Source organism: Caloenas nicobarica, chromosome 8, assembly GCF_036013445.1.
Source record: "Caloenas nicobarica isolate bCalNic1 chromosome 8, bCalNic1.hap1, whole genome shotgun sequence".
Taxonomy (NCBI): domain Eukaryota; kingdom Metazoa; phylum Chordata; class Aves; order Columbiformes; family Columbidae; genus Caloenas; species Caloenas nicobarica.
This window is the reverse complement of record NC_088252.1, coordinates 2535036-2561242: the sequence shown is the minus strand read 5'-3', so window position 1 is coordinate 2561242 and position 26207 is coordinate 2535036. Positions and strand designations below refer to the sequence as shown.

At 57.7% G+C, this 26207-nt stretch overlaps 1 protein-coding gene across 6 annotated transcripts; it reads left to right on the top strand.

Annotated features, from left to right (window-relative positions):
* Nucleotides 1-7188: 7188 nt before the first annotated feature.
* On the top strand, nucleotides 7189-25053 carry TRPM2 (transient receptor potential cation channel subfamily M member 2). Of its 6 annotated transcripts, none has more exons than XM_065639659.1 (32): nucleotides 7189-7447; nucleotides 7787-7872; nucleotides 8375-8543; nucleotides 9029-9209; nucleotides 9583-9749; nucleotides 10179-10359; nucleotides 10813-10874; nucleotides 11077-11277; nucleotides 11637-11739; nucleotides 11974-12095; nucleotides 13432-13782; nucleotides 14228-14365; nucleotides 15467-15596; nucleotides 15889-16034; nucleotides 16192-16304; nucleotides 16394-16607; nucleotides 17132-17250; nucleotides 17580-17712; nucleotides 17855-18026; nucleotides 18486-18669; nucleotides 18949-19130; nucleotides 19281-19413; nucleotides 19532-19619; nucleotides 20186-20273; nucleotides 20657-20808; nucleotides 21318-21394; nucleotides 21482-21583; nucleotides 22892-22978; nucleotides 23163-23268; nucleotides 23799-23900; nucleotides 24541-24657; nucleotides 24882-25053. In XM_065639659.1, the coding sequence occupies exons 1-32, from the start codon at nucleotides 7253-7255 to the stop codon at nucleotides 25005-25007; spliced, it is 4527 nt and encodes a 1508-aa protein (XP_065495731.1). In that variant the 5' UTR covers nucleotides 7189-7252; the 3' UTR covers nucleotides 25008-25053. The 6 variants fall into 6 exon arrangements, with proteins under 6 accessions (XP_065495731.1, XP_065495729.1, XP_065495733.1 ...); XM_065639657.1 differs by having other exon boundaries at nucleotides 15796-16034; XM_065639661.1 differs by lacking the exon at nucleotides 21482-21583 and having other exon boundaries at nucleotides 7784-7872; nucleotides 13432-13595; nucleotides 13653-13782.
* The last annotated feature ends 1154 nt before the right edge of the window (nucleotides 25054-26207 follow it).

Here is a 26207-nt window from a genome sequence, read left to right as displayed (position 1 = left end):
GCAGTGCTGAGGCCACCCCTGGAGCCCCCTGCCAGGCGGGCTTTGCCATCGAGTCCTGCCAGCGGCAGCAGACGTTGTGACCTGCCAGCAGCCGAGCGGCCACCGAGTCCCGCCAGCGGAGCCCGAGCCCTCGCGTTGCACCAGTGACAGACATCGAGTCCTGCCAGCAGCAGACGAGACAGCAGGTCCCACCAGCAGCCGAGAGGACGTCAAGTCCGAGCAGCATCTGGGAGGACACAAAGTCCCGGCAGCAGCAGAGAAGACACCAAGTCCTGCTGGTAGCAGACACCAAGTGCCTCCAGCTCTGAGAGGACACCAAGTTCCACCAGAGGCTGAGAGGACACCAAGTCCCACCAGAGGCTGAGAGGACACCAAGTCCCGCAGCGGCTGAGGACACCAAGTTCCAGCAGCAGCTGAGGACACCAAGGCCCCACAACAGCAATGGAGGTGTCCAGGCACGAGCCAGCGGTGCCACCAGCTGCCAGGAGGTGCCGGCGGGGGGACACGTGCCCCATGTGCCTGGGTCCCCTGGAAGCCCCCGCTGGCGCGGGCCCGTGCCGGCACGCGTTCTGCCGTGCCTGCATCCAGCGCTGGGCTGCCAGCGCCGTGGCTGCCGCCTGCCCGCTCTGCCGGGGGCCCATCGTGGCCATCTGCCTCCTGCAGCTGGAGGATGACGGTGATGGGGGGCCGCCCGTCGCCACGGCCGCTTCCATCCCTATGCGGGGCGGGGGCCGTGGCGGCAGAGGCGGCAGCAGCAGCAGCAGCAGCAGCGGGGCCCCGGCGGCCCCCGGCACCGGGGACTCTGCTGAGAGTGGGGAGCGCAGCCGCCCCGGTCCCCGCCAGCGTGTCCAGAGCCCGTCCGGGCAGAGGGACAGAGGCGGGCACAGCCGGCTCCTCTACCTGCCGGAGCCCGGCGAAGACCCGTCGTGGCTGCGCAGGCTCCAGGAGGAAGAGCCGGGCTCAGGGAACCATGCGCAGCGTCTCCCCGGCTCTGCGTCTGAGCAGGGCGGCCGGGCCCCCCACAATAAAAACACCGGGACACTGAGAGGGGCCGGGCCTGGTTTCTGCCGTGATGTTTGCTCGTTGCTGTGGGGATGCGCCCCAGAAGGGGCTGGGAAAGGGTTTGGGAGGGTCTCCTTGCTTCGCAGTGAGCAGATCCAAACCTTCGTGTCGAGAGTTTTGAGGGCTGCATCTACCCCAGCAAGGGCAGCTGAGCACGGGGTGAGGCTGCTCTGGGTGACCATGGCCTCTCAGGGTCTTCTGGGCCCTAGAGACGGGTGCAAAGATGTAAATCTCATGGAGATTTAAGTTGGAAAACGCTGACAAGCAGGAGGTGTCTCTTTGGTACTTCCCAAAGTTTCTCTCTCAGCAGCATCTTCTCAGTGGAGGTCCCAGGCCACACTGGGCATCGAGGTGACCCTCTCTGTCCTTTGCCATCACCCCAGAGGGGCAGGAGACAGGACATTTGCGAGTGGTTTCTTATATCTAGGGGAAGATTGAACCCTCACAGGGCTTTCGGGACGATCCCCCCTTGCAGCAGAGTGTAACCCGCTCTGGTGCTGCTGCTGCGTTGCAGGAGCCATCGGCTCATCGTCCCTCAAGAACTGCTCTGTAACGGGCATCAGCCCTCCCCAGGGCCGGGATAAGAGGCTGAATCTGTAATGGATCCTCAGCAGGCAATGAGTGTTTAAAAGCTTTGATCCGCTGCTTCTTGATTGTATTCCAGCCCCTCGATGGAATTTCTCACGTGTAAGCGAGCCACACTAATCCATCCTGCCCATACATAATGGATGGTGGACACGGTTCCTCCACCACAGATACTCACTTTCTCCAAGCCCATGCTGTCCTCTGTCTCCACAGGGCTCTTCAGGAAAGGCCTTGGAAGGAGACATCCTTCAGCTTCCCAGGATTTGCTTTTAGCCTTGCTGGGTTTTGTTATAGCTGGGTGTTTAGGAGGAGCAGTGGGAACCACTCCAGTGCACTAAGTCCACGCAAGTCCCACCGGGCCACGGTGGTTTTGGCAAATGCAAAAATGAAATAAAAGCCACGGTCTCCAGAGAGCTTGCCAGCTGAGAGCGGATGAACGTTCACATTAACGTGTAATTAATGTGCAGTTCTGGCTTCAGTTCTTTTGGCAGTGCGGAGTTAATTACAACTGAACTGTAAAGCGTTGCACATGGATTTTATTTACTGCCTTATTAGTGGCATCTGTTTTCCCAGCGACGTGTCTCGGCTGTTTGCTCTTGTTCAGGGAAAGCAGAAGAACTCGTTGCATAGATGGCCCGTGCTAACTCACGTACTTTGGCTGGAAAGGGAGCCAAAGGCCGTGATCCTGCTGCCACAGTCTCCGTTCCTTAACGCATTGCCCCAGCACCTGAGCCCATAGCCACACAAAGGGGTCCACAGGGCTTCAGCCCGAGAACCACCACCATCTCTTCCCAGCTGTCTCCTGCCACTGCCCCGTGAGCTTTTACAGTCTTCTCCAGCAAAAACCATCCGGGATGGCTGGAACTCCCGTGCTGGAGGCCAAATCGCTCGCTGCTGCAGCATCCTTGGCTGCCGTCCGGGCCTGGCCGTGCTGCTTAACACACGCGTTTCCTGAGGAAGATGAATGTTGATTTTTGTTAAGTGAATTTTGTGGGAAATGCAAGTTAAGTGGCTACAAATCCAGAGGACATGCCACTTCATTTAGGGCAGGCTTCATTGAGGAGTAGTTACTACTCCTACATTTATACAGTCCGAAAATTACATTCGGTCCTTCGAAGGCAACCGTGAGGCTGATGTGACCCCTGGGTTAAAATGAGTTTGACACCCCTGAATTAGGGCATGGAGCGTAACAGGAGGAGGAAAGCACCTGAAACGGGGAGGTGGGATGCACCAGCCGAAAGGCATTTAGTGCCTGTGGTGTGACAGTGACATTCCCTCACCTGGGGCTTGCGTTATGGAAATTCACACCTGACCCACACTGACCAAGGCAAGGGGCTCGGATGCAAAGCGTGGAGTCACAAGGGTAAATATTTATTCATGGGCATGAGGTGTCCCAGACAATCTGGGGCACCCGAAGGTGGTTTTACACGGGGTTCTTACACCCTTCAAACGGTCAGGCACAACACCATCGGACTGATCGCTAACACCCACGCTGCCAATTGCTAATCACAGCAAAACTTTGCAAAGCAGCTCTATTTTTGCAGTTCTTGCTGCTTGTCTATTGATCCCGGCGTCCCTGCAGTCAGTCTTGCTCGAGTTACTGCTCTGTGACAGCAGACGATGCTCCGGGGGTTTCAAAGATGTGTCAGGGTCACTGGGATGCTGCGTTATCGTGGTTGTCCTGGAGTGTCCTTTATCCTTCATGGACCGCTCGAAGCCTCCACAAAGCCAAGTCCTTCTTTCCAGGGTTAGACTCTCCTTTAGCTTGTTTTCCTCCAGCATGAACCGTATCAAAATCTCCAGCAAAATCCCACCGCCTCGTTATATCGCAGTGTATAACTAATATAGAGTACATATATGTATAAATAAAGTTAATACACTTTCATACTGTAAAGACTGATTGAAGCTGATATTTAAGTGTAAGGAACATTTAATGAAGAACTGTTGTTTTTACATAACTGAGGACCTGGCACCTGACCCCAGCAGGGGGGAAGGACCGAGAGACATCAGACTATGAATTTTTAATGTAAAACACAGTCTCTTCCCAGAATATATACTGACACCTGTATACATACTGATACCTGTATTTACAAGTTAATTTAGGGGGAAAGGCTGAGAGACATGGGACTATGAATTCTTAATGTAAAACACAGTCTCTTCCCGGAATATATACTGATACCCGTATTTACAAGTTAATTTAGGGGGAAGTGTAGCCAAAGTGCCAGGAATCCATATTGATAAGGGGAAGGGTATTGTATGCGTCGGGGTGGTCTGTAAACCCTGAAGTACCAGCCCATGGGGAACAGGGGAGGGAAATTGCAGCCGGGATTTTGTGGGGGATACAAGCAGGGGCTTTTTGCCCTATTAGGTGTGCCTGCCTTTAGGCAGAACACCCGGTCTTGCAAAATCGTTATTAAAACATGCTTTGCTGAGAGATCCTACCTGGGCCTATTATATCTGCAAAATAATTGTTTCCTACATTAGGGAAGGGCTTTTTCGTCACGCTTGCCAAGCCTGTGCTGCACCCAGGCTTCCACGAGAGCTGCCGCGCTGCCGTCCCTTCCCGGCGGCACCGCTGTGCCGGACCCCGCCGTCCCCTGCTCGTGACATCTGCCCAGAGGGTCTCACCCCGCGGGGGCTGCAGGCTGGGAGGCTGCGGGTGGGAACGGCTGCAGCGGGCAGCGTGACTCAGCCGCTCGAGCAAACTCGGGGCTCTCCTGGGCGCTGCGGCTGCTCGGCAGGGACGGCTTCCGCAGCCCGATTTGCTGGGCGGCCGCCAGCCCTGCCATCTCCTCCTCTCTGCAGGCAGCTCGCAAGGCTGCTCTGCCCTATTCTCCATCATCCTCCGTGTCTCCAGGGGCGATATGACCTGCCGGAGGAGGAGAGGGACACAGGGCTGAATCCGTCCGCCAGGCTCGGAGCGGAGAAGCTGGTGATGCGGGCAGAGGATGCTGTGGCGAAGGTACGGAGGGGCAGGGGGTGGGCACGGTTCACAGGCAGCACTCAGTGCTTTCGGTCAGGGCTCTGCATCCCTGTCCTGACGGGTGCTGTGACCACCAGAGGTGACCTGAGCCCCGGGTGAGGGGCTCTGTGCTGCCAGGGGGTGCAGCCCCCCCTCCCATGGTGCTTGCCAAGCCAGGGGTGCTGCAGGAGAGGGTCTGCCCTTGGCCCCAGAGCCATTAAGGACAGGGATTTGGGGTGTTTGCTCAGCACACCGGTCACTCCCAGGGTGCCCGTGGAGCCCTTACTATTATACATGGACTTATGAGCTGCTTGTGGCCGCGTCCCAAACCCCCACCAGCCTGCCCGCCCTGGGGGCGGCGGGGAGGGGGCAGGAACAAGAATTAAGGATGTGTTTGACCTTACTTAGACAGTTCTTTCTCAAGCAATTAGACCTGCCGTGGTGGGTTGTGCTGGTGCAGAGAGCCAGTCTGCCAGGATGTGGCTCCTAAGGGCGATGGGGCTGCGTACTTCCCGGAGGGAGCCCGGGGGGTGGCTGGCAAACAGCTTTTCCTCGCTGCAGCAGCGCTGAGCCCGGGGGAAGGAGATGTGAAGGAAATAACAGTGGGAGCCATAATTTTGTTCCGCCACTCCTTGTCCCCGCTGAGAGCTCCTCTCTCTCGGGTATGCTGCAGAGTTTGGCTTGCAGAAAGGCAGCCAAAATCCTCCTTAAACTCAGGCCTGCTGACCCCACAACTTTGCCAGCACGTTCCCCGAGTGCTGTGCTTCCCCCATGACAGCTCCCCTGGTGGGACACCGTCCCGCTTTGGGCTCCGGAGACACCCAGGAGGTTTTCCACCCTTGCTACAGCAGTTCTCCGGTCTCAGAAGCTCAGCGATGGGGGCTGCGAGATTTTGGCAGGGCTCAGGACTTTTGCAGCCCCCATTACGCAGCATCACTGTGTGCACTGTGGTTTTTGCTCTGGGCTCTCAGGAGACCTTTGCAGGGGACACGAGACGCCTTTACGGAGGAGCAGCCTGTCTCCGCAGCCGGTGTCTTGGTGCGGATTTTCCATGCAGGGCCACGCTTGGGCTGCTGGCGTGAGAGACCTGGTTTCTGCTCTCCCTGCTGCCAGAAATATCCCGGCTGCTGGCAGACGAGAGCAAGCGAGGAGGGCTGGTGGAGGGCAGGCAGGGCAGGCAGGGAGCAGGCAGGGAGCAGGCAGGGGGCAGGCAGGGGGCAGGCAGAGCAGGCAGGGCAGGCAGGGGGCAGGCAGGGCAGGCAGGGAGCAGGCAGGGAGCAGGCAGGGCAGGCAGGGAGCAGGCAGGGCAGGCAGGGAGCAGGCAGGGAGCAGGCAGGACAGGCAGGGAGCAGGCAGGGCAGGCAGGGCAGGCAGGGAGCAGGCAGGGCAGGCAGGGCAGGCAGGGCAGGCAGGGAGCAGGCAGGGAGCAGGCAGGGCAGGCAGGGAGCAGGCAGGAAGCAGGCAGAGCAGGCAGGGCAGGCAGGGGGCAGGCAGGGCAGGCAGGGAGCAGGCAGGGCAGGCAGGGAGCAGGCAGGGCAGGCAGGGCAGGCAGGGAGCAGGCAGGGCAGGCAGGGCAGGCAGGGCAGGCAGGGAGCAGGCAGGGAGCAGGCAGGGCAGGCAGGGAGCAGGCAGGAAGCAGGCAGAGCAGGCAGGGCAGGCAGGGGGCAGGCAGGGCAGGCAGGGAGCAGGCAGGGCAGGCAGGGAGCAGGCAGGGAGCAGGCAGGACAGGCAGGGAGCAGGCAGGGCAGGCAGGGCAGGCAGGGAGCAGGCAGGGCAGGCAGGGCAGGCAGGGCAGGCAGGGAGCAGGCAGGGAGCAGGCAGGGCAGGCAGGGAGCAGGCAGGGAGCAGGCAGGGCAGGCAGGGCAGGCAGGGAGCAGGCAGGGAGCAGGCAGGGAGCAGGCAGGGCAGGCAGGGCAGGCAGGGCAGGCAGGGAGCAGGCAGGGAGCAGGCAGGCAGAGTGTGGTGGGGTCAGTTTTTGGAAGCTGACGGGCTTGCCCAGGGCAGTGCGGTGCACACTGAGGCTGGTTCACCACCCATGCGGCCCCTGTGTTAGCACTGTGGCGAGGGTCCAGCGTGCTTCCCATGGACAGAGAGAGCTGGGGTGTTCAGCCTGGGGAAGCGAAGGCTCTGGGGAGACCTTATTGTGGCCTTTCAATACCTAAAAGAGGCCGGTAAGAAAGATGGGGACAGACTTTTGAGCAGGGCCTGTTGCGATAGGACAAGGGGCAACGGTTTTAAACTAAAGGAGGGGAGATTCAGGCTGGACACGAGGAAGGAATTGTTGGCCCTGAGGGTGGTGAGAGCCTGGCCCAGGTTGGCCAGAGAGGTGGTGGCTGAACCATCCCTGGAGACATCCCAGGCCAGGCTGGACGGGGCTCTGAGCAACCTGAGCTGGTGCAGATGTCCCTGCTCATGGCAGGGGGGACACTGGGGGAGCTGGGAACGTCCCTTCAACCCAAACTATTCTATAATTCTGTGAATCTATGACATCTCTACACCCAGGGAATGATGGACAGGATGCCCCAGGGCTTTATGTCCATGAGTATCCTTCTTCTTTTCTGCTGCACTCAGGATGGAGACGCTCAGGACCTCCCATCCTAGGAACAGAAGAGAGGAGGCCAAGCAGGGCAAGACACAGCAGCCATGGCCATGCGTGGCCGGAGCAGCAAGGTTCTCCCCTCCGAACTGAACAAGGTGCGCCCTGAGAAAGGAGACAACACCGCCGCTTACCCCAGGAAGATGAGCGACTTTGAGGTGGTCCCCAACCTCCAGCAGAGCAGCAGCAGTGTCTGCAAGAGCAGGCGAAAGGCACATTTCCCCACTGGGAGCAATGAAAAGGCAAGTTCAGGAGATGCTGGAGGAAAGGGCGGCTGGCCACACACAAAGGCAGAGCATTAATGAGTTATCTGGTGACTCATTAACAGGAGCATTAATAACAGATCACTTTAGTTTTAAGGACAGAGAAACCCCAGACATCTGAGGTACATATCCAGCATTCACATCTCCTTTCCTTGAAGGACACCCAGCTTTGTCCTTGCAGATAGCAATGGAGCTTTCTCCCTTCACATCAAAAGAAGCACCCAGATACGCTCCAAGCACCAGAGTGTGTGGCCCCTGACATAACTTCTGGCCCTTTGCAGAAACTCTGACCCTTTGCTGCTTTTCCTGCTCCCTCAGGAAAATCTCATCTCCTGGATTCCTGAAAACATCCAGAAGAAAGAGTGCACCTACTTCGTTGAAAGCTCCCAGACGTCAGATTCTGGGTAAGTCAGACAGTGCCTCACTCCTCTTCTCTGCCGGGAAAGCAGAACGGGTGTTTAGTGACAAAGCTAAGGCACCAGAAAAATCCCACTTTTCTGTCAAGGGAGCTGATGTCAAGGGGATTCACAAATTCCTTTTTGACTGGTTCTTCACCCTGCTGTGTGTCACCGCATGGCTGATATCCCATGTCCCAGTGAGGAACCTTTCCGCTGCTTTTGCATGCAGACGCTTCCATCTGTACTACATCCCGAGCAACCTTAATATTTCTCTCCTAAAACTCTATGGGCAGAAATACCAACTTTTTGCTTAATTTCCCCCCGAACAATGCCTTTGTTTCTGCACAAGGTCTGAGCTGGAGGACGAGCTGGGTGGAAGATGCTGATGCCTGTGGTGTTCTTAAGGAGAACACAAATACCTCCTGCCTGGGCTGAGGCAGGTGGGCCAGCCAGGCTTTGCCTTTTGGGTTGAGATAGTTTTCGGCAAAGTTGGTGGTGTGTGTTTCAGGAGGATTGTGTGCAAGTGTGGCTATCTCAGGGAACAGCACCTGGAAGATGCTGCCAAACCTCCCATCTTCCTGGGGAAGGAATGGGACCCCAGCAGACACATCCAGGAAATGCCAACAGATGCCTTTGGTGACATCCACTTCGCGGGCCTGGGACAGAAGATGGGAAAGGTGACCTGTTTTTCCTGACTGTGGTGCATGGGGAGCTAGTGTTCAGGTCTTGCTGTGGCAGATGAAATGCGAATATTTCCTTCCTGAATGAGAGGAGGTTAGGAAACCATGGAAATGCCTCAAAGGCAACACTGACCCAAGCAGAGGATGAGGGGGTGGGACAAGATCCCCCCTCTCTCCCAGCCCCGTACCTCGTCCCTTTCTGAAACCATGAGGCTGATCTTCATGCTGTGAGGCCCATGCTTCAAGGAGTGGCTGTTCCCCGTCCTTGTCCTTAGGTTCATCTCGGGAACTCTTGTTCCCAGGGAAGCGAATGGGAACAGGGTCACGCACAAAGACCTGGGGCAGCAGAAACATGACTCTGCTGGGAAATGGCATGGGAAGACCCTGGTTCTTTGCTGGGGAAACAGAAATTGTGGTGGAGGTGCTCCGTTACCCTGATTGTTGTTTTTACTCAAAACGTGTGTATGCTCCTTTTTTTGCAGTATGTGCGCGTCTCCTCGGATACCCCTCCACGGGTCATCTACCACCTCATGACACAGCACTGGGGCCTCGATGCACCCAACCTGCTCATCTCAGTCACCGGGGGAGCCAAAAACTTCGTCATGAAGCCAAGACTGAAGAACATCTTCCGGCAAGGGCTGGTCAAAGTGGCCCAGACCACCGGTAAGAGATGCAGAGGGTCTCCCTGCGGTTGCAGCGCGAGAGGGGCTTGTCATCTTGCCCATGGGCTACTGTGGAGATTCTGAGCTGGCCCAGGAGGCTTGTAGGTCCCTGTCTGGACTAACACCACCAGGGATGGACTGTTCTTGCTCGATCGCTGCAAACAGAGTCATAGGGAGCTGGACTGAGACATGTAACACTGAGCTGAAGACGGCATCTCCTCTGCTGCCAGGGCTTGATGTAGTGGGCAGGGAAGACATGTTCTGGGGGATGGAGCATCTCTGAGGACCAGGTGTTCCTGCAGCCATACGGGGGGATGCTGGGAGACTGCTGTGAGCAGAGCCCCTCTCTTCCCAAGCCCCTCTCTGACCCCCAGGGGCCTGGATCATCACGGGGGGGTCCCACGCTGGTGTGATGAAACAGGTGGGAGAGGCGGTGCGAGACTTCATGCTGAGCTGCAGCCACAAGGAGGGCGACATTGTCACCATTGGCATAGCCACTTGGGGGACCGTGTACAACCGGGAGAGCCTCATCTGCCCCATGGTGAGCCAGGCAGGGTCGGAGATGTGTTTGCTTTGCTTGGACCTCCAGGGAAGTCCTGCCAGGGACCGTGGTGGGAGTGGGTGCTTCAAGACGTGCCTGTGGCCTGCAGCCCTGGTAAAACCCAGCCACACCAGATGGAGTGATGGTTCCAGGCTGATGTTTGCTGAGAAAACCCTCTACCCTACCTAGTGTCTTGTGTAGGTGCTGCGCTTCTCCTGGGAGGACCCTTTGTGGGTGTGAGGAGCAGAGACAGAGGAGCATGGGGCAAGGCTGACTTGAGGAGTGCAGGGGGGATGAGGACAGCTGTTTGGCCAGACTGTTCCCATGTGCTGGCCTGTTCCTGTCCCAAATGCTGGTTGCTTTGGGCATCTGGTGCTCTTCTGCAGTCCTGCAAGTTTTTCCCAGAGTGTCTCCTCCTGTTCCTTGCAGGGTGGCTTTCCAGCTGAGTACGTGCTGGATGAGGAGAACCAGGGCAGCCTGTCATGCCTGGATAGCAACCACTCCCACTTCATCCTGGTGGACGATGGAACCCATGGGAGGTATGGGGTGGAAATCCCCCTGAGGACCAGACTGGAGAAGTTCATTTCAGAGCAGACCAAAGTGAAAGGAGGTAATGGTGACATAGCCAGGCCGGAGGCAGGGGAGGACACAAGGTGGGATGGGCCATCCATGGGTAAGAGATGCCCATCCTGGCCTCCGGTCACACCAATCAAAGAGCCTTTCTCTGCCAGCTGCTTGACTTATGGGGTAACCAAAGGGGTCCCCAAACCTTGTGATGCTGAGCTGATCAGTGAGAGGTGTTTCTCCCAAAGGGCCAAGCCTCCACGGGGGCTTCCAGGTGGTATTTCCTCACTGTGCAAATGCTCTTCTATTCTAACACATGCACACACATGGCCCAGCAGCAGGACTGCCAGGAGATCGTCTCCCCTCTCTCCTGGAGCCTGGCGTGTCAGGGGCAGTGCTCCCACCTTGCCGTTCACACCCCACCGCTCAAAGGGACCGCGTTGAGCTGCATGGGGCTGCTGCCCGCAGGGAGGCCACCTTGGGCTCTGCTTCCCCGCAGGTGTCGCCATCAAGATCCCCATCGTGTGCGTGGTGCTGGAAGGAGGTCCCGGGACACTTGACGTAAGGAACTGCTCCTGCAGAGCTGAGGGGGTTGGTGGGAGGGGACAGCTCCTTGCCCAGGGTGCTGGTCTCCGTTGTCGGTGCGAGTGTGGTGCCACACTGACCGAAATGCAGCTGTGGAGCAGAGGTGTGGGTCTCGGGCTCAGAGAGGGTCTGCTGGCCTCTGGGTGGGATTAAGACCAGCCTCCTTGCTCTGTTGCAGACCATCTACAATGCCATCACCAATGGGACGCCCTGTGTGATCGTGGAAGGGTCTGGGCGTGTGGCCGATGTCATCTCAGAGGTGGCGAACCTGCCTGTGCCCAAGATCACCATTGCCTTGATCCAGAAGAAGCTGAGCGTGCTCTTCCATGATACCTTTGAGCTCTTCACTGAGGGCAAGCTGGTGGAATGGACCAAGAAGGTGAGGCTCTTGCAGGCAGACATCTCCTCTTGTTGAGCTGGTGAAGATCAAAGGCATTATGTTGCCCATGAGCAGCAAGGCTCCCAGCATGAAGCTCAAGGCTCATCTTTCATCAACCACCCGTCTCACCACTGCCATGCTCAGCATTGTCCTGGTGGGCACCACAAGGGCTTGAGCTCTTCCCCTCTGCTGCCTGCTCCCATTTGGGACCAACCCCAGCCAGGGTGGGACACACAGCACAGGGGGTCTGCAGGGACCCCGAGGGGCACAGGGAATTGCCCCACACAGGACAGGGGGCTGCAGGAAGCAGCTGGGAGGAGATGCTGCTGCTGATTGCTTGCCCACGGCTCTCCTTGTAGATCCAAGACATACTGCGGAGCCGGCAGCTCCTGACCATTTTCAGAGAGGGCAAATATGGCCAGCAGGACGTGGATGTGGCCATCCTCCAGGCCCTGTTGAAAGGTGAGGGGTGGGAAACTGCTTGGGAGGATGGGGCAAGATGAATGGGATGGGGGTCACAAGTCACCTCCTGCAGCTGCTTGACTTCTGGGCTCACCAAAGGGATCCCCAAACCTTCTGATGCTGATCAGGGAGAGAGGTTTCTCCAAAAGGGTCAGACCTCCAAGGGGGCTTCCAGGTGGTATCTTCTCACCATGTAAATGATCCCCCATTCTAACACAAGCACTTTGCATGCAGCATCCCGAAACCAGGACCACTTTGGTCATGAGAACTGGGACCATCAGCTGAAGTTAGCCGTGGCCTGGAACAGGGTGGACATTGCTCGGAGTGAGATCTTCACAGACGACCACGAGTGGAAGGTAAGGGAGTACCTGTGTTGCTTGTCTGGTCAGGCTCACAGCTTGTTAGGTCCCACGTGAGGACTGCGGATATTGAGGGCACTCTTCACCTCAGCTGTGCCTAGGAAGAGTTTTTGAGGGCATTTCTCTTGGACCCTAAACTCCCACCACATTGCTAGATGCTCTGAATCTGCCCTGTCTTTCAAAAGTGCACTCAAACACCCCAAGTAGAGGTGAGCACACTGAAATTTATCGCTTGTAAAGGTCCTCTTTGGCTTATAATTGTTTACAATGGTGCTTGATCGGTATTTTGTTCAAAACTGGTGTCTTTTAAAGACAATCCACCAACCTAGAGCCAAAAATACCTCTTGACAGCTCTGCCCTGTGGTTGCTGCTCATGACATGCTGTCAAATGGCAACTTGTCTCTAAACACATCTCACCCAGCCTGGTGTTTCCCTGCTTAAACTTTGCCACAGAGTGGGACAGGGAGCAGCACAAGCCAGCTGTGCTGTCCCGTGCCTGATTCAGATGTTGAGAAGTGGAAGCTGAGCAGGGTTCTCTGGGGCTGTGGCACTTGGAAGGGATTTTCCTATTTTATTTGACGGTTTGGATCCCCTCAGTTCACATACCTTTTATGGGAACGGGAAGAGCTGGTGGGAACCTGAAGAGGAAATATCTGATGGTATGAAAATGAGCAAGATCTATCCCTTTGTTGGGAAGGAAGGACGAGGCAGGCTTTCAGGTTATTCAAGGGCTGTTACGAGGTGCTGCAGCCCTGGACCAGTGTGGCTGGTATGACAAGCTGAGCCTGAAATGAAGCTGCGGCAGAAGGTCAGCAGGCACCTTCCTCCCAGGAGAGATGTATCCCCTTACCCACAGGCTTTGTTTTAACTTCTGAACACATGTAAAGGTTGCCTTGGAAACGAAAACCCTGCAAAGGCTGAACTGGGTGCCCATGCGGAGCAGCAAGTCTCCCCATGGCTGAGATCCAGCTGACAGCACCATGATACTTCAGCTGAAGAGCTGTGCACAGAGTACAAGCCTGTGAGGTCCTGTTCATTTGTATGGTGCATCCTCACGATCTGGAGAAAGAGGGTCTACCCTCTAGTCTATCCCATCCCTCCACCCAGCAGCCAAGGGCGCAGAGAGCGTCACTGCCCAAGGAGAGGACATGCTAATGCAGAAGTGTGTCTCTGGGGCATGTTCCACAAGTCCTAATACCTCCCAGCTGCTCTCTCACACCCAGAAACTCCTCGTGTGCTCAAGCATAAAATCTTTCCCCGGTTTGAGGGAGGAACATGGTGGGACCCTGCTCTGGAGCCATAGAGCCCCTCACCTCTGCCTCTGTCCTGTCAGCCCACAGATCTCCACCCTGTGATGGCAGCTGCCCTGATCTCCAACAAGCCAGAGTTTGTGAAGCTGTTCCTGGAGCAGGGAGTGCGTCTCAAGGAGTTTGTCACCTGGGACACCCTGGTTTACCTCTACGACAACATCGCACCGTCCTGCCTGTTTCACAGCAAGCTGCAGAAGGTCCTGCTGGAGGAGAAAGAGCGCACAGCTGGCTCCAAAATGCCAAGAATCCAACTGCACCACGTCTCCCAGGTGCTGCGGGAGCTCCTGGGCTGCTCCACGCAGCCTCTCTACCCCAAGCCCAAGCACACGGAGCGGCCCCGGCTCTCCATCCCCGTCCCGCACATCAAGCTGAATGTATGCACCTCCAGGTGACGTGGTGGCAGGGTTGCATGAGGGAGGGCGACACTGGCTCAAGAAACCATGCTGGAGGTTGCAGCTGGGTCACTGTCCTCTTGCTTGCTCAAGAATCCCACTTAAATTCCCTCGAAGCCCTGCCCAAGTCATCTGCCTCCCTTTTGAGTTGCAACTCCCACCCTCCTGCACCCACAGCATCCCGTGGTGGGCAGGACCCCATGGGTGGGTGTGCTGGGCCAGACAGGCACGTCCCCACGTGATCCTGGCCCTGGAAAAAGTGGTATTTCCAGGATGAGTCTGGTCTTGGCCACCCCGCTATCTGCAGCAAAGGTCCCTCTGTGGTTAGTGGAGGCAGCCAGAGCTCGGGGTGGCTTTGTGCCGGGGGCTGTCTTCTTCCCCCAGCCTCATGGCAGGGGAACAGGTGTGACCATCACACACCTTGCAGGTGCAGAGCTCAAGTCTCCGGTCCCTCTACAAACGCTCCGCTGGCCGAGCCACCTTCACCATGGACCCAGTGCGGGACCTGCTGATCTGGGCTGTGGTCCAGAACCGCAAGGAGCTGGCAGAGATCATCTGGGCCCAGGTATCACAGCCCAGAGCTGTTTGTCACAGAATCATAGAATCATTTTGGTTGGAAAAGACCTTTAAGATCGCTGAGTCCAACCGTTACCCCACTCCTGGCACTGCCTCATGTCCCTGAGAACCTCATGTCCGTCTGTCCAACCCCTCCAGGGATGGTGACTCCAGCACTGCCCTGGGCAGCCTGTTCCAATGCCCCACAGCCCTTTGGGGAAGAAATTGTTCCTAATAATGAATATAATATATAATATTATAATACTATATTTTAATAACAACATATAATATTGTATATTATATTATTTATATATTATAATTACGTATGTATAATAATTAAAATAGTAATTGTATTATTATAGAGATATTAAATATTTTATTCTTATTTATTATTAACTCTTTTTAAAGACCATATTAACTGGTCTTACTATTGCTATAAAGGTCCCAGCTGAGAGACTCAGATAGAACCAAACCTCCCATTGCCAGGAGAAAAGAACACACCTGCTGGCGTTTGGGACAGCACACGAGCTGGCCCATGGCAGTGCCTGAGCCTGATCCCCTAAATGGGAGCCAGCTAGTGAGCCTGCAGACCCTTGATGTTCATCCCCTGACACACGCCGTGGTGCCAGATCTCTCCCCTCCCAGCCAGAACGTGTGCTACGAGCAGAGGCGACGTGCTGGGACAGAAGTGTCACAGCTGGGGTGGAGAAGGCTTCCACTATAGAATAGTGTGGGTTGGAAGGGACCTTCAAAGCTCATCTAGTCCAACCCCCTGCCATGAGCAGAGACATCTTCACCCACATCAGGTTGTTAGTTGATGTCCCAGCTCATGGCAGGGGAGTTGGACTAAGATGACCTCGGAAGGTCCATAACCAGCATCCCCAGGGCAAGGGGCAGCGTGGCTGGCGGTGTGGTGAACATGCCATGCAGAGCCGTGGAGTCACAGTGTCCTGTCACCCAAGGCTTCCTCCTAGGAGAGCAGGGATGTCCTGAGATTCCCCGTGGCATTGGGTTATCTGCTGCTCCTGCACCTGGAGGGCTCAAGAGGACCACCAGGGCCAGCGGGACGGGGTACAGAGCCCCACGATCTCTCTGGCCTTTTCTTCTCCAGAGCCAGGACTGCATGGCATCTGCGCTGGCCTGCAGCAAAATCCTGAAGGAGCTCGCCAAGGAGGAGGAGGACACCGACACCACCGATGACATGCTGGCCTTGGCCGAGCAGTACGAGCACAAGGCCATCGGTGAGCGAGAGGCGACCAGCAGCTCAGAACTGCTCTCTCGCCCTGCAGATTTGGCTCGCTTTGCCCAGGTGGGGTCTGGGGGTGATGGGTGGTGTCAAACAGGGGTCCCCTCATCACGGTCGGGGACGTGGTGTTGTGTGGACTGTGCTCGGGTGGTGGTGGGAGCGCAGAAGGTGCCACCACGTGGTGTAATGTCCAGATCCTGCTGCAAAGGGCGATGCTGTGGGCACCTTGCTGAGCACCGAGCTGTCCCCGGAGCTCAGCCTTGTCCCCCTGGTCCCTGCCTGGCCAGGTGTGTTCACAGACTGCTACCGCAAGGATGAAGAGAGAGCCCAGAAGCTCCTCACCCGTGTCTCTGAGGCCTGGGGGAAGACAACCTGTCTACAGTTGGCGTTGGAGGCCAAGAACATGAATTTTGTGTCCCATGGGGGTGTCCAGGTGGGTCCCCAGCAGTGGTGCTCGGAGGGGAAGTGCCCAAGTGTCCCCTGCCCCAGATCCAGGGCTCCTCGTTGGCAACGGTGGGGCTCTGCCCTGCAGCCCCGCTTTGACGGGGGGCGCTCCCATAGCCAGTGCTCCTCTTCCTCCCTCCTCACAGGCCTTTCTAACCAAAGTCTGGTGGGGGAAGATGTGTGTGGACAACGGGCTTTGGCGGGTGATCGCCTGCATGCTGTTCTTCCCGCTTCTCTACACCAGCTTCATCAGCTTCAGGTACTTCGTGCGGCCGGGATGTGCTGGGAGAGGCTGCCGTGGCATCTCCCCGGGCAGCTGAGCGCTGCTTCCACCCCTGCTCCCCGCAGGGAGAAGAGGCTGCAGCCCATGGGCTGCCTGACGCGCCTCCGAGCCTTCTTCACGGCACCCGTCGTCATCTTCCTCATGAACATCCTCTCTTACTTCACCTTCCTCCTGCTCTTTGCCTACGTCCTGATGGTTGACTTCCAGCCCTTGCCGTCCTGGCGGGAGTATCTCATCTACTTCTGGCTCTTCTCCCTGGTGTGCGAGGAGACCCGGCAGGTACGGGGCAGCAGAGCAGAGGCGAGAGGAGGGACAGAAACCCTGCCGGGTGCTCCTGGAAGGTCCTGTGTAGCTTATGTTCCCGTGCTGCTTCTCATGTCACCTCCATTCAGAGAGGTCCCAGCACAAGAGACTGCCAGATCCCCTCACCTCTGAGGCCAGAGAACCTCCTCAGCTGTGTCTGGCCTGGCCCCAGCTGCTTGCAGAAAGAGGGACCAAATCCTTCCTTGGGCATTTATCCCCAGAAGTATTTCCAGGCTTTGCTTGACACTTGATTTTTTTCAGCTTTTGCTTCAACATCTCAGTGCCTTTCTTCATCAGACTAAAGAGCCCCATGTCTCAGGTATCTCTCCCATGCTCTGTCCATGCCCCTATCGAAAACCCTGTAGGCTCAGGTTAACTTTAGGTAAGCAAAGGGTCTCGTGATGACCAGCAGGTCTGTGCGGTCCCTCCCCTCTACCGAGGCACACGAGCATCTTGCAAGGCTTTCACTCAAATCCCAACCTCTCCTCTCTTCCCAACAGCTGTTGTATGATCCAGATGGGCTTGGGGTTGTGAAAATGGCTTCCCTGTACTTCAAGGACTTCTGGAATAAGCTGGACATCTGCGCCATCCTAGCCTTCATCACAGGGCTGACTTGCAGGTGAGCTGCAGAGCTGCTTGCCCGGCAATGCGCAGGCTCAAGGCATGGCCTAAGGATATAAAACTAGTGTGAGAATTGAGCACCTTTTTTTCATTGCAGTTTCTTCTTCCCAAGGCCATTGACGATTTCTGTGGTCATGTGATTTGACCAATTTGAATTGACCAATTTGTCTCAGTTTTCAGCTGCTTTTAGGAGAGATTTTTTCATGCCATAACTCTCACCTAGAGCTCCAGGGAAGCTCACTGATATTGCAGAAATGTAGTGCTGCAAGATCAGAAAAAAAACCCCACACTGGTGGCACTATTTCCTTTCCTCTCTTCTGTGCCTAGGCTCATCCCATCAACTTTTTATCCCGGGCGCATCATACTGTCACTGGCTTTTATAATTTTCTGCCTGCGTCTGATGCACATTTTCACAGTCAGTAAAACGCTGGGGCCCAAGATCATCATTGTGAAGCGCATGGTGAGAGCTCCCCTCCGTCCTGCCAGGGTCACCAGCCAGAGCAGACAGATGCCTGCACGGGATGGATGTGCCACCTGTGTTACTGTGTCCTGGAGCGGTGCTTGCTCCAGGACACAATTTTGCTTCCTCTCTGTTTTTGCAGATGAAGGATGTCTTCTTCTTCCTCTTCCTGCTGGCAGTGTGGGTGGTGTCCTTTGGGGTTGCAAAGCAGGCCATCCTGATTCACAACGAGGAACGTGTGGAGTGGCTTTTCCGTGGTGTGGTCTACCACTCCTACCTGACCATCTTTGGGCAGATTCCTTCCTACATCGACGGTAAGGGACACAGGCGTGTGACAGCACCTGGCGCGAGCAGGGTGGCTGCGCAAGGCTGAGGGTGCCCAGCACATGCCGCAGCATGCCGAACTCCACCGTGTTGGCCCGTGGAAGACCTGTGCAGGGCCAATGTAAGGCCAGGATGGAGTGATGACAGGGTGTGGGGATGGAGCCCTGCTCCGGCACGTCAGGAGCGTTGTCACCAATGCAAACCCGGGGATTGCACCTACGTGAGCAGCCAAGAGGGCACACTAGCCAAGGGACAGGAGCGTGGGTCAGTCCAGCCCAGCCCAGGGCCACAGCTGCAAAGCTGGTGGCAGAGAGCAGAGCACCTGGGATGATGCAGACTGAGGTCAAACCCCTGCTCGGTGCTCAGCTCCCTATTTTCAGAGAGCACAATGTGCTCCTCGAGGCACCACGGGTTTGGCTGCAGTGGAGTCAGGCTGTGCTCCCTTGCAGGAGTCAACTTCAACATTGACCAATGCAGCCCCAACGGCACTGACCCCTACAAGCCCAAGTGCCCAGAGACAAATGAGGACAACAAGAAACCCATCTTCCCAGAGTGGCTGACGGTCATCTTACTGTGCCTGTACCTGCTCTTCACCAACATACTCCTCCTCAACCTCCTCATCGCCATGTTCAAGTGAGTTTGACTTGGCCCCATGGCCCAGACGGTGAATCGAGCTGGCTTTGCTTGCGGGCTTGGCCGTGTCCAGGGCACTGCACACAGAGAAAGTGCAAGGAGGGTTCTGGGTTACACACTGAGCAGAGCACAGGGACAATTTTGGGGGTTATAGATATGGTGGAAGTAGCGGGTGCAGGCCAGGGCTGATCAGGTAGACGAGCAGGAGCCGGGGCACCATACAGACACAATGTGCCACCTCATCCCCATGGCACGGCTGACACCTGGGCTCTGCCCCAGCTACACCTTCCAGCAGGTCCAGGAGCACACAGACCAGATCTGGAAGTTCCAGCGGCACGACCTGATCGAGGAGTACCACGGCCGCCCACCCGCGCCTCCACCCTTCATCCTCCTCAACCACCTGCAGATCCTGGTCCGCCGAGGTTTGCTCCGCAGGCCGGCCACGCGCCACAAACAGCTCAGTGAGGACCAGCATCTCCCCTCCTGCCCTCTGCCCCCGTCCCAGTCCACGGCATCGTGCACCAAGGCACGGTGCCTGGTGTCTGGGTTTGGGTACCGGGGTTTGGGATGCCCAGGGATCTGACAGCACTCCTGTCCCCTTCCTCTGGCAGAAGAGAAGCTGGAGAAGAATGAAGAAGCTGCCCTCCTCTCTTGGGAGATGTACCTGAAGGAGAACTACCTGCAGCACCAGCAGTGCCAGCAGAAGCAGAACACAGAGCAGAAGATCCGAGATATCGCACAGAGGTACCAGCACTCCTAAGACAGGGACATCCTTCTGTCCTCCAGTGTTCTGGGCAGGGAAGAGTCGGGATTAGTGCAGGGGTGGCTGCTGAGGGGGTTCCTCTCTGCACTGGCCCTCCAGGGTTGACATACTGGCAGAGCTGCTGGACTTGGACCGGGTGAAGAGGACAGGGCTGGTAGAGCAGAGGCTGGTCTCTCTGGAAGAGCAGGTGAGGAAAAAGCTGAGCAACTACCTAAGAAACACTGAGTTTTCCAGGGGCTGAGTCAACTGAACCAGAAGACAAGAGAAAGCCCCTCTGAATCAATGCCCCTTCAAACAGTTTGAGTTTTGTCACCAAAGCAACAGCATCCAAGAGGAGAAGGTTTATGGGGAATGATCTGTTTAATTTCAAAGTGAACAGGATGAGAGTGGGAAGTTGTGGGATGAGCCCCTGCCTCCACAGGTCAACCAAGCAGTTAGATCTGACCCAGCTCTTCTCATGGGCCTGTGAGGACCGTCCAGACCTTCTGGAGATAGGGGACTCTCCACCCCCTCCCCATGAAGCTGCTCCACAGCCTGCACCAGCAGCAGGGTCCCCAGGGAGCTGGCCCTGGCCCTAGAATCTCCTCTCTGGCACAGCTGCTGTTCCCACTTCCACCTGCTTTAAAAAAATGTTTCCCTGGAGGTGGTTTTTCCAAGCTGAGCATCAGAGCACAGCAAGAGTGGCTGCTGCTGGGAGCAAGGGAGCTCGGTGGAGCAGAGTTCTGGGGGTCTGACCCTCTCCTGTCCCCGCAGGTGCACCAGAGCGCCCAGGCCCTGAGGTGGATAACACGGGCGCTGCAGGACAATGGCTTTGGCTCCAGCAAGGATGTGCCACCCGTGGGTAAGTGGAGCCCGTCTCCACCCCAGCAGCGCTGGGGAAATGCGGATCCCTGCGCTGGTACCCGCGAGGCTTGTACCCCTCTGCTGAGCAGTGTGGCAGAGGCTCCTTTGGCTCGGGGAGGTTCGGGGGTTCTGCGAGTCCATCCAGCCCCTCCTGCAGCCATCCCCACCCTCCTGGAGCCCATGGCTGAGACTTTCTACTGCAGCATCCCCTGGGGAGCTCCTCCAGGGTCTGCTGGAAGGGATGATGGGGGCCAGGACCCCAAGGGACATCAGCGTCCCCATGGAGAGACACTGCCCACCCCCCTCAGCAGAGCCACGGTCCACAGCAGCAGACTCAGCAGCCTGCTTTGTGGGGCCTCGCTCTCTGTGTCTGCCTCACAGGCTCCAGCAAAACCTCGGAGATGAAGGAGGTTCAGCTGGAGGGGAAAGCCGAGGAGAGCCAGCCCCCATACCACGTGCTTGCCCGAAACCTCCTGTACCCAGGGTCTCACACCCTCCGCTTCCCTGTGCCGGATGAGAAGGTGCCCTGGGAGGTAGGAGCTGTGACCCCAGGCAGCGGGGCTGGGAGGGGGACCGTGGGGCAGACCCCGGCAGTGGGAAGAGAACAGACCCATCATTGCACCCATGTCACGCTTGGGGGCTTCTGTTTTTCCCAGCCCTGGGACAAGTGTCTTCTTGGAGCAGCTGCTCCAAGACCCTCCCAGGGACAAAGAGAGGTGACCAGGCACCATTCCTGCTGGGATCTACAGTGCTGGGGATACCTGGGGATGCTCGGCTGGGAGATAGAGGGGACAAATATCTGCCTCTGCTTTTCCTGAACCGGGGCTGGTTCAGGGTCAGGGACAGGATCTGGCGCTGGCTTCCACGGGGCCACGAGTGAGAAGCACCAAGCCTCCAGCCGAGACCCCGAGCTGGGCCTGGAGCTGCCATGAGCTGGGCAGAGGAAAGGACTGGGGCAGAAAGTGTCCCTGGGGGTCCCAGCCCCTGCCTGCCACCAGAGCAGGGCCGCGAGGGGGAACTGACATGGCCACATGCCCTGCAGGTGGACTTCCCACTCTACAACCCTCCAGTCTACTCGGCCGAGCACAAGGACATGGCTGTGCAGGACCCCTTCAGCCCGTGAGTGTCCCCCTGTGGTTCCCTGCTCCTCTGCCCCTTCCCCGGGTGGCACAGCCAGCCCTCCCTGTTGGGTTGCCTCCCTCCCAGCTCCTTGGAGTCTCTCCTGAAGATCAACTACAACACCATGGATGGGCTGATCGACCGGCAAAGCTTCCACGGCCTCTACGCCGTGCAGGACGGGCTGCCACTGTGAGTGCAGCCACCGTGGTGGCAAACGGGCTGGGTGGGAGACGGGGAGCCCGGCTGTAGGCAAAGCATGAGGAAGATGGAGAATCTGGGAGGGGCTTGGGGCATCCGTCACCTCCCTGCTTCCCTATGGCTCATGGTGCAGCAGCGATAATGGCACACGTCCTCAGGGCTGTCGGCCACAGAATCACAGAATGTCAGGGGTTGGAAGGGACCTCGCAAGCTCACCCAGTGCAATCCCCCCGCCGGAGCAGGAACACCCAGATGAGGTTACACAGGAAGGTGTCCAGGCGGGTTGGAATGTCTGCAGAGAAGGAGACTCCACAGCCTCCCTGGGCAGCCTGGGCCAGGCTCTGGCACCCTCACCGGGAAGAAGTTTCTTCTCATATTCAAGTGGAACCTCCTGTGTTCCAGTTTGCACCCATTGCCCCTTGTCCTATCACTGGTTGTCACCCAGAAGAGCCTGGCTCCATCCTCCTGACACTCCCCCTTTCCATATTGATCCCCATGAATGAGTCACCCCTCAGTCTCCTCTTCTCCAGCTCCAGAGCCCCAGCTCCTCAGCCTTTCCTCACACGGGACATGCTCCACTCCCTCCAGCATCTTCGTGGCTGCGCTGGACTCTCTCCAGCAGTTCCCTGTCCTTCTGGAACTGAGGGGCCCAGCACTGGACACAATATTCCAGATGCGGTCTCACCAGGGCAGAGCAGAGGGGCAGGAGAACCTCTCTGACCTACTGACCACCCCCCTCTAATCCCCCCCAGGTCCCATTGCCCTTCCTGGCCACAAGGGCCCAGTGCTGGCTCATGGTCACCCTGCTGTCCCCAGGACCCCCAGGTCCCTTTCCCTACACTGCTCTCCAACAGCTCGTTCCCCAACTGATACTGGAACCTGGGGTTGTTCCTGCCCAGACGCAAGGCTCTGCACTTGCCCTTGTTCTATTTCATTAAATTTTTCCCCGCCCAGCTCTCCAGCCTGTCCAGGTCTCTGGATGGCAGCACAGCCTCCCAGTGCCAGCCGCTCCTCCCAGTTTGGTGTCATCAGCAAACTTGCCGACAGTCACTCTACTTACTCATCCAAGTCGTTGATGAATGTACTGGGTAATACTGGTCCCAGTACCGACCCTTGAGGCACTCCACTAGATACAGGCCTCCAGCTGGACTCTGCCCCATTGACCCCCCATTAAAAAGAGAAACAGCACCCCAGAAGAGGTGCAGTGCAGAGTTGGGAAGTTTGGGGAAGCGGTATAGCATGACGGGGTGCGCAGGGCGACGCTGGTACTGTCCCAGCCCGCTCGCTCTCTCCCGCCAGGAACCCCATGGGCAGGACGGGGCTGCGAGGCCGCGGGACGCTGCACTGCTTTGGACCCAACCATGCCCTGCACCCCGTTGTGACCCGGTGAGCACGTGGGGACAGAGAGGTGTCCTTGTTCCAGCGCGGGGCTGGGGAGGTGGGATAGAAAAGGAGGCACGAAGCCACCTCAGAGACACTGGGACCTGGCAAAACCCACTACCCATCCAACCACGGCTGGGCAGTTGGGGAACCAAGTCCCGCTGCAGTGTAACATGGGCCTCTCTCGCAGCTGGAGGAGGAATTCGGATGGGTCCATTATAAGGAAGAGCCTGAAGAAGATGCTGGAAGTCCTAGTAGCCCAGTACCCGCTGTCAGACGTCTGGGCTCTGCCCGGGGTAAGAGCTGGTGGAAACCAGCTGGTGCAGAAGGGTCTGGGCGGACGGGGCTGGCGCAGCCTGACAGCTGGGTGCCCTGCGGAAAGGGACAAACACAGACGCGTGTCACAGCATCCGAGTCGGGGCTGTGCTGCCAAGAGCGCAGGGAAGCAGCGGCGAGGTTACACACCCCCACCCACCCTGGCCCCCTGCTTCTCCCTCCTCCTCCTCCTCGTCTTTCTCCTCTCTCTCATCCTCCTCATTCACTTCTTCACTTCTCGCATGTCCCTCGTGAAACAAGCCGTTGGCATAGCCTTCTGTGCCAGAGAGGTCCAGACATTGAATCAGGCAAACTCAGACATGTGTGGGCACAGCTGAGGACTTCTGGCAAGAGAAGGAGCGAGGAAGGGAGGCACCACCACTGCTTGCTTCCCCCACCAGAGCTTTCGGCATCCTTCTGCAGCGGTGGCAACCGTCTGATGGCCAAGCTGGTGGCATGAGGGAGGCCGGGCAGATGGCAGGCCCGGCAGCTGACATCTCCTTTGGCACAGGGGTCACTGGAGCCGGGCGAGACGCTGCCACTGAAGCTCAAGTGGATCCTGCGCCGGGAGTTCTGGCCCCAGTTCCAGAACTTGCTGAAACAAGGCACCGAGGTGGGGGCACGCAGGTGTCCCGGCGGTACAGGGGCACACAGGTGTCACAGCAGTACGGGGACATGCAGGTGTCACTGTGGTATGGGGGCACACAAGTGTCATGGCTGTACGGGCACATGGGGGCATCACCACAGTACAGGGACATAGAATCACAGAATGGTCTGGGTTTGAAGGGACCTTAAAGCTTATCCAGCGCCCTCCCTGCCCTGAGCAGGGACATCTGCACCAGCTCAGGTTGCTCAGAGCCCCGTCCAGCCTGGCCTGGGATGTCTCCAGGGATGGTTCAGCCACCACCTCTCTGGCCAACCTGGGCCAGTGTTTTACCACCACAGGGGCACGTGGGTGCCCCCAGGGTACAGAGACAGGGTGCATCACCCCTTGGCCACTGGTCCCACTGGGGACGAATGGCGGGGTGAGGTGGAGACGCCCTGTAATGCCCCGCAACGCGCAGGATTCTGGGCTGCACACCCTGGTGTCCGCCCCTGCTGCCATTGCTCTCCATGCCTCCTGCTGCGGTGGGAGGAGGGCACTGGTCTCCAGAGGAGCTATGGGGTGATGTCCCACCACCCCCGGGGCCTCTGGGTGCGCTCAGAGAGGTGGAGAGGGCTCTGCTCATGCGACACTCCTTCACCCTGCACAGATACACAAGGGGTACCTCGACGACCCCCGCAACACGGATAACGCCTGGGTGGAGACGGTCGCCGTCAGCGTGCACTTCGACAACCAGAATGATGTGGAGATGAAGAGGCTGAATTCGGTATGGATCCCTTGCCCCTGCAGCTCCCCAAGCCACGCATGGGGCAGGGGAGCTGGAGCTCCAGACCCAGATCTCACCCTCGTCACGGGTGGTCTTCTCCAGCTGCATGCAGTGCAGTGGCACTGCCCCGGGGGCAGGATGCTGGGGACTGGAGGTGCTGTTGAGTATGGCTGGCACGGCCCTTCACCAGCAGCATGTCCGTGATGTTCCTGGTCCCCTTCCAGTTCCTCCAGGGCTGTGATCCGGAGCTGTGCATCCGCTGGCAGGTGCTGGACAAGAGGATCCCCCTGCACGCCAACCACAAGGAGCTCCTGCGCAAGGTCTCAGCCCTCCTTGGCACCTACTACTGAGTCCTCAAGCACAGGCCAGGGCTCCTGCTGCCCCAGACCAGGTTCTGGTTGGGACTTGAAGCTCTATTTGTGAGACCATGGGCAACTACAGGAGATTAGGTACTTTGGTTGCCTTTGTGAACGTACATTGCAGGTGTCTGGGAGTAAAACCATCCCCTCCCCAGCAGCCGGGGCAGGGGCTGCCTGGGTAGCACCTACACAGCATCCAGGTCACCTGAGCCACCAAGCTCAGCCCCAGCTTTTCTATCCGTGCTTCCACACCAACCAAAGCACCAGCCTGGGGCTGGGGCCAAGCGGAGCCTCAAGGCTGTTCCTACAAGGCATTCCTTCTCTCAGCTCCCACCCGCTCTTTGCTTGGCTGTGGGTACTGGGGACTTGCCAGCCCCAGCTCCTCCACCCAGGACGTCCCCTGGGCACCTCTGCTCCACAGCTCTGCGCCCTGGCAGCTCCACTGCCCCAGCTCCCAGAGGATTGCCCTGGAGAAGGCTTGGGCTCTTGTGCACCTAAAGCTCCTGCCTGCCCTGCGAGCTGTTCCTGTGGCAGCTGTCCCCATATCTCTGATGGACTCAGACCCAACAACATGGTCCCGAGCTGTGATCCAGCACTTCTGAAGCTGCGAGCAGCTCTCAGCTTATATACCTATGGTTTCATAGCTCTGCACAGGTCCAGCCCCCCTGTCCCATACTGTTACATGATCCTGCACGTGTATGCTGAGCATCATCTTGTAGCTGAACTCCTTCCCTCTGAGCCGAGGCACCAGCTAGAAGTCACCTGCCTGTCCCCATCCCCTTGTGCACAAGGGGCAGCTTACTGGGACCCAGGTGATCCATGCTCTGTGGCCCCTTGGGCAGGTAGGGACGGGAGAGAGGAAATTAGTGTGTCCATCTCAGACATCTCCGCTCTCAGGGGGTCCTTCACTCACCCTTTCTGTCACCTGCCATGGGGAGAACAAGGCACAGCGGAGACCTTTCTCGATAGCTCAGAACAGCCCCACAGTGGCCTGTGACTCAAGTCCCTCCCTGAGCAGTCCCAGTCCCCCCACGCCGATGGATCAGACACCGGCCAGCCATGGCTGGTGTCCCCGCACTGGTGACCACCACAGCACAACTGTAGTTTCACCGGTGATGCACTGGGACTTGGCAGCTGGGGGGGGGGTCAGACTGGCAATTTAGTTCACCCAGCTCAATAAACCATGTATGA

What these genes read in the sequence shown, in the direction of transcription:
- TRPM2 (XM_065639657.1), top strand. Translation starts at nt 7,253, where the DNA reads ATGGCCATGCGTGGCCGGAGCAGCAAGGTTCTCCCCTCCGAACTGAAC. An exon ending in TCCCAGACGTCAGATTCTGG is followed by an intron (nt 7,873 to 8,374) that starts GTAAGTCAGACA and finishes TGTGTGTTTCAG; the next exon opens with GAGGATTGTGTGCAAGTGTG. An exon ending in TGTCCCATGGGGGTGTCCAG is followed by an intron (nt 16,035 to 16,191) that starts GTGGGTCCCCAG and finishes CCCTCCTCACAG; the next exon opens with GCCTTTCTAACCAAAGTCTG.